The 14,664-nt window shown below is 39.6% G+C and overlaps 1 protein-coding gene across 1 annotated transcript in view; it reads right to left on the bottom strand.

Moving 5' to 3' along the window:
- cdh13 (cadherin 13, H-cadherin (heart)) overlaps positions 1 to 14,664 on the bottom strand; it is a 320,149-nt gene that overhangs the window by 193,784 nt on the left and 111,701 nt on the right. Inside the window, exons 3-4 of the mRNA XM_029434516.1 lie at positions 12,923 to 13,134; positions 475 to 588 (exon numbers count right to left, since the gene is read on the bottom strand). Coding sequence (XP_029290376.1) covers positions 475 to 588; positions 12,923 to 13,134 — 326 coding nt within the window. The remainder of the gene's footprint in view (positions 1 to 474; positions 589 to 12,922; positions 13,135 to 14,664) is intronic.

The following is a 14,664-nucleotide window of genomic DNA, read 5'->3' as shown; positions in this document are numbered from 1 at the left end:
CCTAACATTATTTGTCAAGGACTCACTTGATGCTTGTCTAAAATTTGAGGCGAAAGCATAATCCCAGAACTTATCTTCTCTTCCCACTTCTCTTACATTCCTCAATATAGCTACAGTCAACATCTTTACATTGTCTATGAAGCTGTGTAACATATTTAGGAGAAGGGTAACACCATATAATACTTTTCATGCTTGGGGCAGAATAATGCTGTGGTGAAAATTCACAAACAAATTAGCAAACTGTCATAGACCATACAAATAATATCTTTAAAAGCTTGAATATTGCCCATATTGAATCCTTGGTCCTGTAGCTAGGGCAATTTTCTCTGTCAGGGCTTAGCAATTTATTTTTCTGGCCATGAAATTGTTCCAGTGTAAGACTTGGATTCTGTTGGGATAGTTTATAGATTTAGTATATAATATATAGTATATAGTTTATAGATTTAGTTTATGATAGGATCGTGTGTTTCTTACCTTGCCAATGATCCTGGGGAAGGGAGCTCTCTGGTTCTCAGTAACGATAATAGGAGGGACCAGCAGGGATCTCTTGGATCTGAATGGCTGCGACTGGCCAACACCCAGCATATTCTAAAACATAAAAGAAGGAAAACCATATTGTTACATTTTGAAATAACAATCCTTTACATTTTATGTCTTGCCAAGACACATTGTGGACCGTTTTCTCTCGACGTCTTTTGACGTGTTGACGTCTTTTATAATTCCTAAACCAACTCAAACTTGTCTAGTTGTACTTGTAAAGTATGGATTTTGAAATTGTTGAGAAAAGTGTTTAAACAAGCTACAACATTTGAGGGTTAGGTGCATTATAATAAGGAATACAAAGATTACATTTAATCTATTCAGCCCGTATGTTAAAAAGTGACAGGGGAGAGTAGTAAGAAAAACAAAGCATTATAACAAGAGCAACCAAGACAAAAATAAATGATAAAACTGAAGAAATGAGAGATGACAAGGTTTTGGCAGAGCAGTTGTGTTGTTCATGCAGAAGGAGCCAATCTGAAATGTTATTTTTGCTCTTGAGAGCACAACAGCATAATCTAATTTCATCTTCCACCCTCCTGCTGTTGTCAACAAAGACGTGGTATAATATAGTGAGAGATTTCCCCCTCTCTTCTTCACTTTCAAATCACTGATACAGTTAGGGGCCCCTCTGCTTGGATGTTGATGAAAATAATGAGTGTCACCGACAGTGTGAACAGGAAGCTGGAATCCTGGCTATTGACATGGAGGTGATGACCTACAGGGGAGGACAGGCTGCCGACTGTCTGCACACCTGGACACTGGCCAAGGTGAGACAACAGATACACACGCACACACACACGCACACGCACAAACACACACACACCCTCTGCCATACCCATTCAAATATGTCCACGCAACATGGTTATGCTTTACTAGACATATGTAATATAATTCATTATACAAATAAAAAATATATATTGTACATATATAGTCAAAATGATTTGATATACTTCATTTCAATTAAAACTACTTAACTTACATTTTAATAATAATAATAATAATAATAATAATAATAATAATAATAAATTGTATTTATAGGCGCACGTTTCATTTGCGTAAACAAAACTCAAAGTGCTACAGAGTAAAAACGATGAGCAAAATATACATTAAAAAAAACAAAAAAACATTTGGTAGACAGACAAGACAACACAAGTCTAGCAAAATGCTCCGTTAAAAAGATGCGTTTTTAGGCCTGTTTTAAAAGCATCCACAGTCTGTGGCGTCCTCAGATGTTCAGGGAGCGGCACAGTCTGGGAGCGGCAGAACAGAAGGTGCGATCTCCCATGGTTTTGAGAATGTTATTCAAATGTATTTAATTTTGTCTTACATCCTGTAACTTTTGATTCTTTGCCTTTAGTCTGGCTCATTTTATGTCTTTCACGACCAACACCTGGAGGTACAATCAAAGCTTCTCAAGCAGTGCAGCACCGTTCAGTGACACTTCCTGATCTCCCAAAATAATCATAAGGTTGGTCATAAGGAAAGCAATTTTGTCGTTATAGAGAGCTATTCTGCCAAAATAAGGCAACCGCAGCACAAAACCAGAGAGTCAGAGAGACAACTTTTATCTGCTAGTTTCCATATTTAAGAATCCTTTTTTCTGAAGTGTCTCTTACATAGATGATAATCATACTTCAAGGATGAAGCTTCGGTAGAAAATGGTTCAAGCAAATGATAATAATTACTTTCCACTATATAGAGCCGAAAGCATGTAATTTAAGTCATACCCTATAACAGTTTGCCTGTAATTTGGTGAAACAATTATCTACAGTGGGACAAGCTAGCGTGTATATGTCATTATTGATAAGGTGTTATTCTCCTATCACTTTTCTTCTAATGTTTGTACTTTAATAAAAGACCAATTAATAGTCAGACGATTGTTTCTCTGGTGTACGCTCTCAGCAGGGAACTCCTCACTGATATCACAAGGTCTCCATCATTTACCAAATGCAAGAGCGCTATATTCGGTATGATTAATCTAGGGATATTAATCACCTGCTTAAAGACTTTTTTATTGCTACAGCACATATATCTGCAGTGTAAATTTATGTCCCATTGTCTTCTTTGAAATAATTACAGTACCCAAAAGACAGAAATTAAGAAATTAATTCAAGATTGCGTCCCGTGTCTTTGCAAGTGGGAGGAGTTATTTTGGGTGCCCCTGATCCCGGTTTAGTTAAAGTCCCATTCACTTTTTCCCATAGACATTGTTACAGGGCTCACAGTACATGAAACTCTCCTGGTTAAATAACCAGTACAAAAGATTAGGAACTGCTTTAACAAATCTGGTTCTTTGATAAAAAGTCAAAGGTGGTGCGCATAAAAACTTTAAATACATCTCCCAAGGTGCTTTTTGACTCGAAATATCACTGAGTTTACTGTGACATTCTCTGATGTGCATTGCTAACGTCAAGTGTGAGCTAAAGATGACGGTGTTGAGAACCATGAAAAAACATAATCTGCACATTCAATCAATTAACTTTCCAAATCGTGTCTCCTGTGTGGGTGAATTTGGTGTTTTGTTCTAAACTGTAACATCAAAGCTTTTGATTTGCGCCTCTCTGTGGCAATCAAACTAACATCCACCGGAGAAATTCTAATTTCAGTTTGCAGGCTAGTTAGCTAATTAGCTTCATTATCTACTCTCCTAGTTAGCTCATTTCAGTTTAGCTTTGCATAAAAATGTTTTTAATGTAATTTGAGTCAATTCAGATACTAGTATGGTCTTTACCATTGATCACCATTGCTAGAAACACACTGTGCACATGATTTGTAAGCTACAGTTTCCTGTTTGACTTTGTTGACTTTGTCTCTCTTTCCCCTGCCAGGGTTAAGACATTGAAGTTATTCTCCATAGGCTTTGAGCATTTATCGTTTTTTCCGAAAGACATTTTTTCTTCATTGATTGTAAAAAATGAATACAAAAAAACACTTGAAAATTATTTTTGACAGCAAAAAGAGATTTCAGTGGGACTCCAACAGTAAACATTACTAACACTAATCTGATCTGCCCTATACACAGTCCATTGTCCACACAAAGCCAGTGACTGCTTAAATGTTAAGCACAACGCCAGAACAATAAGAGTGAAAGAAAGAACACAGCAACAAGCCCATTCATCGAGCCCTAGATAATATGACAACACAGTTTCACTATGAAAGGGAAAATAGAGTCCTGAGCTTTGTGTGCTTTCATTTGCAATGCAAATAGTCTCTTTTGTCCTTCATCTTTTATATCCTACTGTACAATCCTTTATTGACAATGTTCACTGCACACGGATGTACTTGTGTGTGTGTGTATGCAGGGGACTGTTTGGGTGTTTACAGTTCACACTCCTTTTCTTGGCTGACAGAGACTCTGGCACCACTCTCACCCCTGTCAGAATGACGGAAAGAGAACAGGTAAGAGGGAAAAACTGAGCCATTTGTTTACAGCACAGTGCTGACATTCTGACAGAGAGGGCAACGGCGAACACTCACACCCCTAACCGCCTCACCCATCCACCCCTCCCTGCTGCAAAGGTCAGAGGGAAGACAATGACACAGTAATAGTAAACACAACCCGACTAGAACAAACCAAAGACACACTGAGCAGTTTCTGAAATGGCCACTTTTATCAAACCCACTGGGGGATGACCTTCCAAATGTCAAAATCTAAAACTGGACCTGACGCGGTTAAACAGAAGACTGCACAAAACTGTGAGACATTCTAAGACCTATGTTGTGTCTAAAGAGCACAGTCAGTGGTGTGTGTACGTGTATTTGATCGGTTCACAAGCGAGTTGATGGACTTTTAAGCGCTGCCTGTAAAAACCCGGCTGACTTTGAAGCCCAGGGATGAGCGCATCAATCCCATCATGCACAGGTCTCAGCTGTGGGATACTTGTAAAGGAGGGTAAAAAAGGCTTGGGAGGAAAACAGGCACCATGAGGTATTTTTAGTGGCTGGATGTGGGGACTGGTGACAGGGGTTAGGGCTTAGATAGATTGTGCTGTCAAATCCACGTCTTCACTGAGCTGAGATACGGTGGATATGGAGAGGGAGGGATGGCGCTTTAAAACCTATTAATGTTCTGCAGGTGGATCAGGATGTCGTGACGCACTGACAAACATGTTCAGCTGGACACAAACGTTTGCCCTGCTCGTCGAGGACGGATCGCCAAGGGGTATTCTGGTAAAGATAACTCGCAGCCCCGCTTTCCTTCCTCTCACCTTTTTACCTGCCACTTTGCAGCTCTCCTACATTCTTTTCTCTCACTTAGCGATAGCTTTTCTTCACACTTTCTCACTCTGTCTCAGTCTTGCATTTGTGATGAATAGTGTTCTTACAGCTTGGTGACACCGTAAGAGAAGGAAGCCATGAATCTTTAATGTGTCCTGTTCATAAATTACTGCCGCACCATCCAGCCTGATCCAGACTTAATACGTTTGCTTCTCTCTCGGTCTCTGTCTCTCAAAAGATCATTAGGGCACTTCAGTGTCCTGAATTGCAAGTGTTGTGACAAGAAAAACAAATCTTGTTAAGACGATTGGAATATATTCGACCAGTCAAAAAACGGAACACACGTAACCAAATGTTAAAAATGTTTGTGTGTGTGTTTGTGTCTGCGTGTGTGAGCGAGGAAAAGATGGAGCCTTTGTCATTGTCATTGCATGGCAGTAAAGTCACGTCCTTGTCCATTCTGCCATTTTCACTCTCAATGCTATATTGAGAAGTGTCATTACTCATTCCTGACAACGTGTTGGAGAGCTGCTGAGAAATGGACGATATCAAGGCCAGTATCGGCCGGTGATGACAGGGATGTACAGCTATTTAACGTGGAATAAACTAACGGATATGCAGCCAAGTCATGCAATGAAACAGTTCTCCTAATACACAGTTACGCTCACAGTGTCAGCAGTATGTATATGTACGAAAACTAAGTATTACATTTGCTCACTCGCCTGATAACACGTCCCTCAATGTGGGCGATGACAGCACAATGTGTCACACTTTGTTAAAGTATAATCAAGGAAGCATAAACACTTTTGATCTTAGTCAAGCGGAATACAGCGAGACACTGATGACTAATGCTTATTCCAAATATTCAATTAGCGGAATGAATTAATACTGTGCCAAAGTGATTACGTGTGTGTGTGTGTGTGTGTGTGTACAATCGCACCTGCTACAGATAGTGGTGTAGAGTGTTCCGGACGCAACTGTTTCAAAACAAGCTCATTATAAAATGAAGCCATGCAAAGCTGCCCCTAATAGATGTACATTTAACCTAATTGCACAAACATTGCGCACAGTAAATGTTAAGTCCTATAAATTGTCTCCATATTACATGGTTCAGGTGTTTGAGCACATTACAGTACAGCATGCAATGTCATATTCGAATTCACTACAGCAACTACCCAACTCGTCCATGTTGAAAGAATCTCAAATTTGTCAGTTTGGGTGAATAAGGAAAAAAATGTGTATCAGTCCGTAGTACAGTAGACGGGCATTTAATCTGTATTTATAAACCTTACCTTCTCACCACACAGGTATAATATTTGAGCTGTTGTTGAATATCAAGAAACATTTCCTGTCGTTTTATTAAAACCCGTTTCTAAAATAATGTATTTGTTATGCTCTGCTGACCTGAAACAGTCATGCATGTGATGATCCGTGTTTCCCTTCACTTCCGTCAAAGTCAGACTTTTCTCTCATCTGCAGCTCGTACCGCACCCAGAAGGGAGGCTTTCAACTAAATCGACTAAAGAGACCTAATCATCATTTTCATAATCTAATTTCGGCTTTTCTACTTCACTCGTCACCTCATTTTAGGATTTATTCCAACATGTTAACAATACCACTCATATCACTGACCTTTAAGACTCCTATAAGCCAAATTGATTAATTCCAGTGTATTGAAACGGTCTTTGTTGCCATATGATTCATGTTATGTTCCCTGATTTTAGCATATCACCTTGTGTGAGACAAAGCATTGTTACAATTAGCACAGCTTTTTCTGATTTATGAACATCTATAATTGTAAAGTGAAGCTTTGTTATTCCTGCTCTTGTAAATTAAAATGACGTTAAGCCTTTTGGTTTCCACTCCAGTACTCGATCCCACGCATAAAAGCTAACGGAAAATGTGTAAGTTAGCAGATATATTAAACCATTTCAACAAAAGATGGAGGAGTCGATGTAAAGACAGACAGACAATAGACAAAGGCAGTAAACAGAATTAAGAAATGAGCTAGAGAACAAGCTAAGGAGAGATAGTGTGAGTGGGATGGAGAGAGAGAGAGAGGAAGATTATTTGTGTTGTGGGGTACAATGTGAGATGTTATGCTGTGGTTGCAATATGTCACTTCTTAGTCATCCCCAGAAAGCCTTACTGAACATTGAAAGCTAGGTTAGAGAAAATCTATTTGCAATTGCAGAATGAGGATTTTGCTCAGGATGGAATATTACATTTCATTCAGTGCATGAAAATGCATGAAACATAACAAAAGCAAAATAAATAGGCTTTTGGACTTGGATTATTTTGCCTCTTATCAGTTGTTACATGTGAATGGTGCCTGGCAATGCTCCCTGAAGGTAAGGAAATGTTCTGCATAGCTGTTGTTTTGCACAACACAACCAAAATAACATGGAATAATACACAAACAAGTCCATATCTCTGAGCACGCATTTGTTAAATTGAAATGCATTCTTCCATTAATTCACATATTGATCGGTTTCAAAAAAAGGAGAATAAATTGCTCTTTGAATTCAGAGTTTTGCTCATAATAGGAATCATTCATCAGCCGCCATGCTTCCTCTGGGCCTGTGTTACAGCAAACTAACAGCTCGCGTCGAGGAATTAAAAACTGATTCTCTCCACCTTCGCTCACAGCACTTATCAATTATGACCAGCCAATATTTCCGCTTTGCGTTAGAGAGGAAACAATAGAAGGTTGGGCAAACACAAAATCTAACTCTGACAGGAGCATAATAAAGAGATTTTATTACTGAAACACAATTTAAAAAAAGAAACCTTCTCGGTGGAACAATAATTGAAAAACAGGGAAATGGCATCAAGGCAGCTTGACTACCGTGAGTACTATCTCAGATTGGAGATTTAAAGCTCAGCCTCCCAACAGAGTCATTCCACAAGTCAAACCCCTGGCTTATTGAAACAAGCTTTTTAATATGCCATGAGTTAGTTACAGATTTTTTAGAAGCGGCTACGGCTCTGAACTCGTGTTTGATGGGCCACTTGAGACGGTGCAGAGGCATGGGGTGGGGGAGTGTGTGTGTGTGTGTGTGTGTGTGTGTGTGTGTGTGTGTGTGTGTGTGTGTGTGTGTGTGTGTGTGTGTGTGTGTGTGTGTGCGGGGGGACGACTACAGGATATGGACAGAGAAAGGGACAATAGATTTTCTGATGATACGAGTCCCAGAGCTTGAGGAGCTTCAGCAGATTAATTGATAGCAAAATAATGAGAGCTTTTAACCACCCTGCCTCACTAGAGGAGGACTCCTCTCTCATATCTTTCGCTTAGCTTTGGGGTGTCTTCTCCTCTGCCCGGCTCCTCCAACAATCTTTTCTTTTTCATCTTTGTTTTTCTATCTACTCTTTGCCTAATTCATGCACTTTGTGACTATGTGTGCTCTGTAATTAACAGTTAAATAAATCTAATTTAGGAGAGAGAGAGACATTAAAGCGTTTGTCCACAGGAAAGATACAATACTAAATCAAGTTCCCTTGATAAGGCTTGATGGCACAGACAAAATGGTTTCAAGCTGTGGTAATGATGAGCTGTATGTTCCAACTATCAATGGATTCTGTTGTCACAGAGTAATGTGTTTTACCACCTACGGAAGGATAATTCAGATTAAATACAACCTGGGTCTTATTTTTGTAGTTTTAGCCAGCTCTCCTTTGTAGTAATAACATTGAATCTTGTTTATAATGTGTCCAATCTTATTACCACTTTATTCCTTGACAGAGTCCATTGTAGTGATGTCACCATGTTCCCGGGTCTCAACAATCACTTCAGTCAACACAATGTTGTCGTGACCCATAGACGTGATGGCCAAAGCTTCAAAAATAAGACCCCATTTGTAATAAACCAGAATTCCCCTTCAGTGAGTCACTACATTTTTAAATGATTGATAGCTTAATGAATTTATAAGAACTTTTTCTAATTATGCTGAGCAATACATCAAAATAAGAGTTTAGATCCACACTAACAGATCTGTTAGGCACAGCATGCTAACTTGCTCGCAATGACATTGTTAACATGCTGATGCTAAGCTTGCTCACTATTTAACATATTACAATGTGTTTGCTAATAAACACTAAAGCAAAGTATTGAGGATATTGGGGATATCAATACGTACTTAGTCATAAACCAAAGTATTGGAATTAAAGCTTGCCCTCATGGTGGTGCTCAATGAAAAGTCAGCTCTAAAGTTATCACAATGTATCCTAAGATGGACATAAATGTTTGAACCAAATTGCATTGCATTCATTCAATTAGCTGTTGAGACATTGTCAATGTCAACCTCATGGTAGACTCTAAAGCAGGAGTGTCAACCTCATTTTAGTTCATGGACCACATACAGCCCAATTCCATCTCATGTGGGCTTAAACTATTGCACAATAACCCTATAAATTACAACACCTGCAAATATTGTCTTTCTTTTAGTGTAAAGAAGTACAAGTAAATGTGTTCCCAGTTAACTAACAATCTATTAACAAAACAGATAATGAACAACCTGTGCTGTCTCGCGGATCTCGAGGCTACGACTAAAAAACTAACAGATGTTCCCTCAAACCTGCCATTTCATTTATCTTCTCTGGTCTCTGTTGTCTGTTGTCCTTGTAAGTTCTCATATGTTTTGTTATGATGAGTCTGACAGTGGTGCCGAATAAGTTATTGTATTCTTTGAGCACTGAAAGGTGCTCAAAGACACACCAAGCACACTGGAAAATGGGAACTGGTCAATTTTTCAAGGAAAACACAAAACTCTGTGTTCACTTTTCACCTTTTTGACAAATATATTGTCCACTGGCGGCTCCTGCATGAACAGTTTCCTACAGTATTGTGTCATGTAGCCTGTACGTAAGCATGTGGCTCTATAATAGCATATCCGGCATAGGGCCTTCTACTCTTATTAGCACAACACGACCCCAAGTGGACAAATAGGAAGAGCAGTGCAATTGGAATATAATGACTTGTCAGTAATTTTCACACACACACACACACACACACACACACACACACACACACACACACACACACACACACACACACACACACACACACACACTCAATCACACACACAGAGGAACGACAACAGAGTCACATTTTTCACTAGAAACTTCACTTCCCACATATAACTTGCCAAAAGACTAATTCACTTATATCCTGAAAGACTTGCCAAGGTAACTCCCATGGACTAGCTAACCAAATGAACGATGGTGAGAGGCACAAACAAATGAGAGCCACTTCATGCTGTAAAAGGATGGAGACATTCATTAAAGTCTGGGCTGAAGGAATTGTATCAGCAGGACTCTGAGCACTGCAGCAGGAAGACGGATGATCTCTGAGAGAATGAAGGGAACACAAACTGTACCTGCAGCCCCTGGAAATTATCCTAATCAACTTAGTGTATTTGGACTACACAGAGCTATATGGGGGATGTGAATGGGGGACTATGGTGTTTATTCAGGTGCACAGAGTTTTATAAGGCACTCAATTTGCTGGCTACGGAAATCTGTAGATTACACAAACAAAAGGACACATTTGCAGAGAAACAAAGCTCAGCGTTGGGGGGCAGGCTTACTGGCCAAATGTCCATATAATTGGAACGGACCAGTGTAATTCTTCATCTTTATGTTGCCCTTTAGACATTGTTTTTCTTCCCTCCTCCCTTCCATAATGACCTCATGCATGAATAATGATTAAAAACACAAGAAATGTCTCCGCATTTAGGCAATCATCAAAGTTTAAGTGGTTCCAGTTTATTTTTAAATTCAAGAAAGCAACACTGACTCAGAGCATGTGGAAAGCACTTGTGAAACCCACAGTGGACCCCTTTACAAGTCTTTCACTTTCTCTGGGACATTCCAAAGTGCTCAGGGCCTTTGCAAGGGATAAACATTTTTAAGTGTCAGTAATCTGGATCAATAAACTACACTGTCTATCATCAAACATCGACCTGCGGACAGATTTAGTGCTGGTGCTCAGTTGTTGCTGCCATCTGCAACAGTGCTCACACATCTCTGGTGATGGCAGTGATATGTTCATACTGTAGGGTTGGCAGAGCACAGCAGCAGCTGTTCTCCTGGACTCCTGCAGTGGCTTTTGCGTGTTCCTCTTTAGTAAATCCAAACCCTTTCTTTTAACTTCTTATATAGTTCTCTTGGTGGACGTAACATCAATCACCTTCTCCGTGCTCTCCCACTAAACTGTCACCTTTTACTGAGGCTGTAATGCCTGCGCTCGTTTTAAAACGCTCGTTTTAAATAGGAGGCTATTTTTCTTTAAATGACACAGAGTATCACCTCAATACTGGCATCACTTAAGTTACTTTTCACTTTCTTTAAATGTCCATTTTGTATTAAAGATTATAGATGTGGTTGTTTCCCATCTGCCTAATATGGCATCTCTGAGGTGTTGCAATTATGTGAATTGATGATAATTAAGGTCGCATGAGCGTGCATCAAATTTATGGGTGATTAGAATTCATCAACATGTGCATGAACATGACTGACAACAGATGCCTCTGAACATTTGATGTATTTGGTTTTTAATGTTTTTAATTTGCAATAACGGTCAGTAATGTATGAATGTTTTGTGAATGTGTTCACATCTCAAAGCAAGCATTCCATGCAAAACTAAACATCTTGTCTCCTCATGTAAAGAGGAAGTATAAATGTATTTGCTTCTCTGGCAAAGATTGAAAGCACTGTCAGGTCTGTGCAGGAAATTTGAAGCGACTGTACTGGAAGATTTAGCTAGCTTGGGAGTTTTTCACCAACATAGGTCGGCTCGGGACATGGGGACTGGACGCGGGCTTATAAAACTTTTCTGAAGGCTTAAGGAGTCAGGTACATGGACACAAATAGCTTAGAGTCTGACAATATCATTCATCTGTCTGCCACAACGCAGGGGTGTGATGATGTGTATGTGTGTGTGTGTTCTAAAGCCTGGAAAGTAATCCTCATTACTAATGCGATAAACATCCTAAATAATAACTGAATTAGCACAAAACATAAAGTAACTAACATTGGGTTAAATTGCACACAAGCTGAATACATTTCCCATCAACAATTCTGGGTGTGTAACATGCAGACTAGCAACCTCCATTCGGCTTAATTATCAACACTTAACACGTCTCTAACCATAACTGCTATGTGCATGAATAACTGCCACGTAACTGTTAGGAACAGGAAATGATGAATAACTTAACAAAAACTATTTCTTTACCATCCAGATAAGCACATAACAATGTGACAGCTAACTGAACAGTCCACTTACTTCTTTTATCTACGCACACAGAAGGCAGGTTATGTTTACTTGTCCTGTCACAGTGACCGACTGGGGAGTGTGTGCGGCATGGGGGATTGCTGCTGCCTGCCTGGGCTGAGGTTACTATGGTGATAATAATTGGCCCATTAACGAGCGCACTGCCAGACTCTCTTATTCAGCTTCCATCAGCAGCCAGTTCGCTTAGCGCAAAGAAGGAAAACACAATCAAAAGCTAGTCTACCTCTATCCAAGGATAACACAAGCCCTCTATCAGCAGGTCACTAATTAACAATGAGTTTAATCCATACAGAAACCAATGTGTAAAACAAATACACTATACTGCATGTTTACAGGCCAGACTGCCCAACTCTTCCTTGGCTGGGAGAAGATACTTCCCTGAGTTGAGTGTCTCCTAGTGGAGACTCCAGGAAGTCACTTCCCCCTGGCCAGGAAATATTCCACAACATAATGTTTTAATCAGTGAGTTTTCTGTTAGGTCCATTTCCTAGCTGTTTTCCTCTGTTTTCAAACTTTGTGCCATCAACCTTATGATCTAAATCCTGGCAAGAAAGCGAAAAGTAATCTCCAAAATATCAAACAAGAGAGCAGTTCGTAAATCCTCTTATTCACCCAGAGGCTTTGTTATTTAATCACAGCTACATTGTGTCTGGTTAAACTACATTACAGTAACCTTTTCAATCTTTAATGAAGCGTAACCTTTTCAATTTTGATGAAGTGTAAATAAAAAAAACACACACATACACATAACCACATACACACACACACACACACACACACACACACACACACACACACACACACACACACACACACACACACACACACACACACACACACACACCCGCAGCAGCAGCAATTTCTACTAACCCTGAGAGTATGCGGCGACTGAACTGGCAGTCCAGTGATTTCCACGTGTGCCATGTCATCTGCATGTGCACTGAGCCCGTGGATGAACAGGACCGGCCGGCTGTACAGGACATCTCGCAGAGGGACCAAATTCAGATCTCCGTTCACGTGGAAGCTGGGGTCCGACACTTCAAACTTCACGTCCTCGTTCCCCGCGCAGTCATCAAACTCGACTGGAAAAAAGACGCAGAAAGGGTAGATGTTATGCCTTCACTCCAAACAAAGTACAAACAGACATTTCAAGAAACATCAGACATATGCATCTCAGTCACTGAGCTATACACCTTAAAGAAGCTAACTTAAAGGGGATGCCAAACAATCCACTAAAACAAGTTCTACAATATAAATAGATGCCCTGCAGATAAACACTTACCCTGAGGAAAGAGGAGGATGTTCTGAGAGTCTCTGTCAGCTAAGTTACAATAAAAGTCAGTGATCTCTATTCTCACAAGCCTTCTGCAATATTAATGAGCCATTGCACTCATTGTAGACTTATTAATGTGTCTGACTTGCTTTTGCAGGGCTGTTGCTTTTACTGCAGAGAATGCAGTGGCATCCAGTTGCAAGAAGGAGAACAGATTTAAAGTACAGGAGGAGAAAAGTGTCAGCTTTGAGTTACGTGCATGTGACGAGTGCACATCTGAGCTTGTATTGTCTGACTGAGGGAGATACCGCCAAGGACTCTAGCAGCCTTTATCCCTTCTGATCATGTTCATCCTCTCTTTATCTCTCTCACACACATTCTTTGGTGTCCCGACACGATCCCCATGTCCTCCCCCGCACTCCGGCCTGACAATCCTCCCCTCCCTCATCCTTCACCTCCTCTTTACCTCGGCCTTCCGTAATGCCTTCCTGCTGTTGTGCATCGTGGAGGGAGGAGTAACGGAGGAAGTCTTCATGAATGGATTTGTACAAGTGTGCAACATGAATCACATGGTACTGTACAACTCGCAGCATGGGTCTTAAAATGCAGAGAAATGTCAAGTGTCTGCGTCAGACATATGGTGGATTTGATTTATTATTTATTTTTTAATTAAGTTTAAGATCAGGAATTGCCTGCAAATGTAAGCATGAAGCACAGGATTTTCAATATCAGGGTTTTCATCAGGGAGAGGGTGATTCATCGATACAATATTTACATCCTACAAAAGCGTGACAATATCGCCAATGACAGAAAACCTTCTATTACCTTCCTCATTTCATTGCTCAGCCAACATCTGCTCAGCGGGGAAAACAGTGTTTAGAGCCGGCATATTTTCACATCTACCTCAGTGAATTTAGGGTTTAGTTCAACCAAACTAGAGTTGGTGATTTTTGGAACAGTGATAAGGCTAACCAAGACGATTTTGGTGAGGCTTTTTTTGGTTTCTGTCTTGTTTGAATGAAGTGTGTTTTACTATGCTCTACATCTACACACACACACACACACACACTTGCGCGAACATATTGGCAGTCACCGATTGTTGGGCCGTCGGTGGTCGGTTGTTTTAAATGTTTCCGCCCAACCGTATTATTATTATTATTATTATTATTATTATTATTATTATTATTATTATTATTATTATTATTATTTTTATTATTATTATTATTATTATTATTATTATTATTTTTATTATTGTTATTATTATTATTATTATTATTACTGTTATTATTATTATTATTATTATTATTATTATTATTATTATTATTATTGTTATTATCAT

The sequence above is a fragment of the Cottoperca gobio genome, chromosome 6 (assembly GCF_900634415.1).
Source record: "Cottoperca gobio chromosome 6, fCotGob3.1, whole genome shotgun sequence".
NCBI lineage: Eukaryota > Metazoa > Chordata > Actinopteri > Perciformes > Bovichtidae > Cottoperca > Cottoperca gobio.
This window is presented reverse-complemented; position numbering and strand designations above follow the sequence as displayed.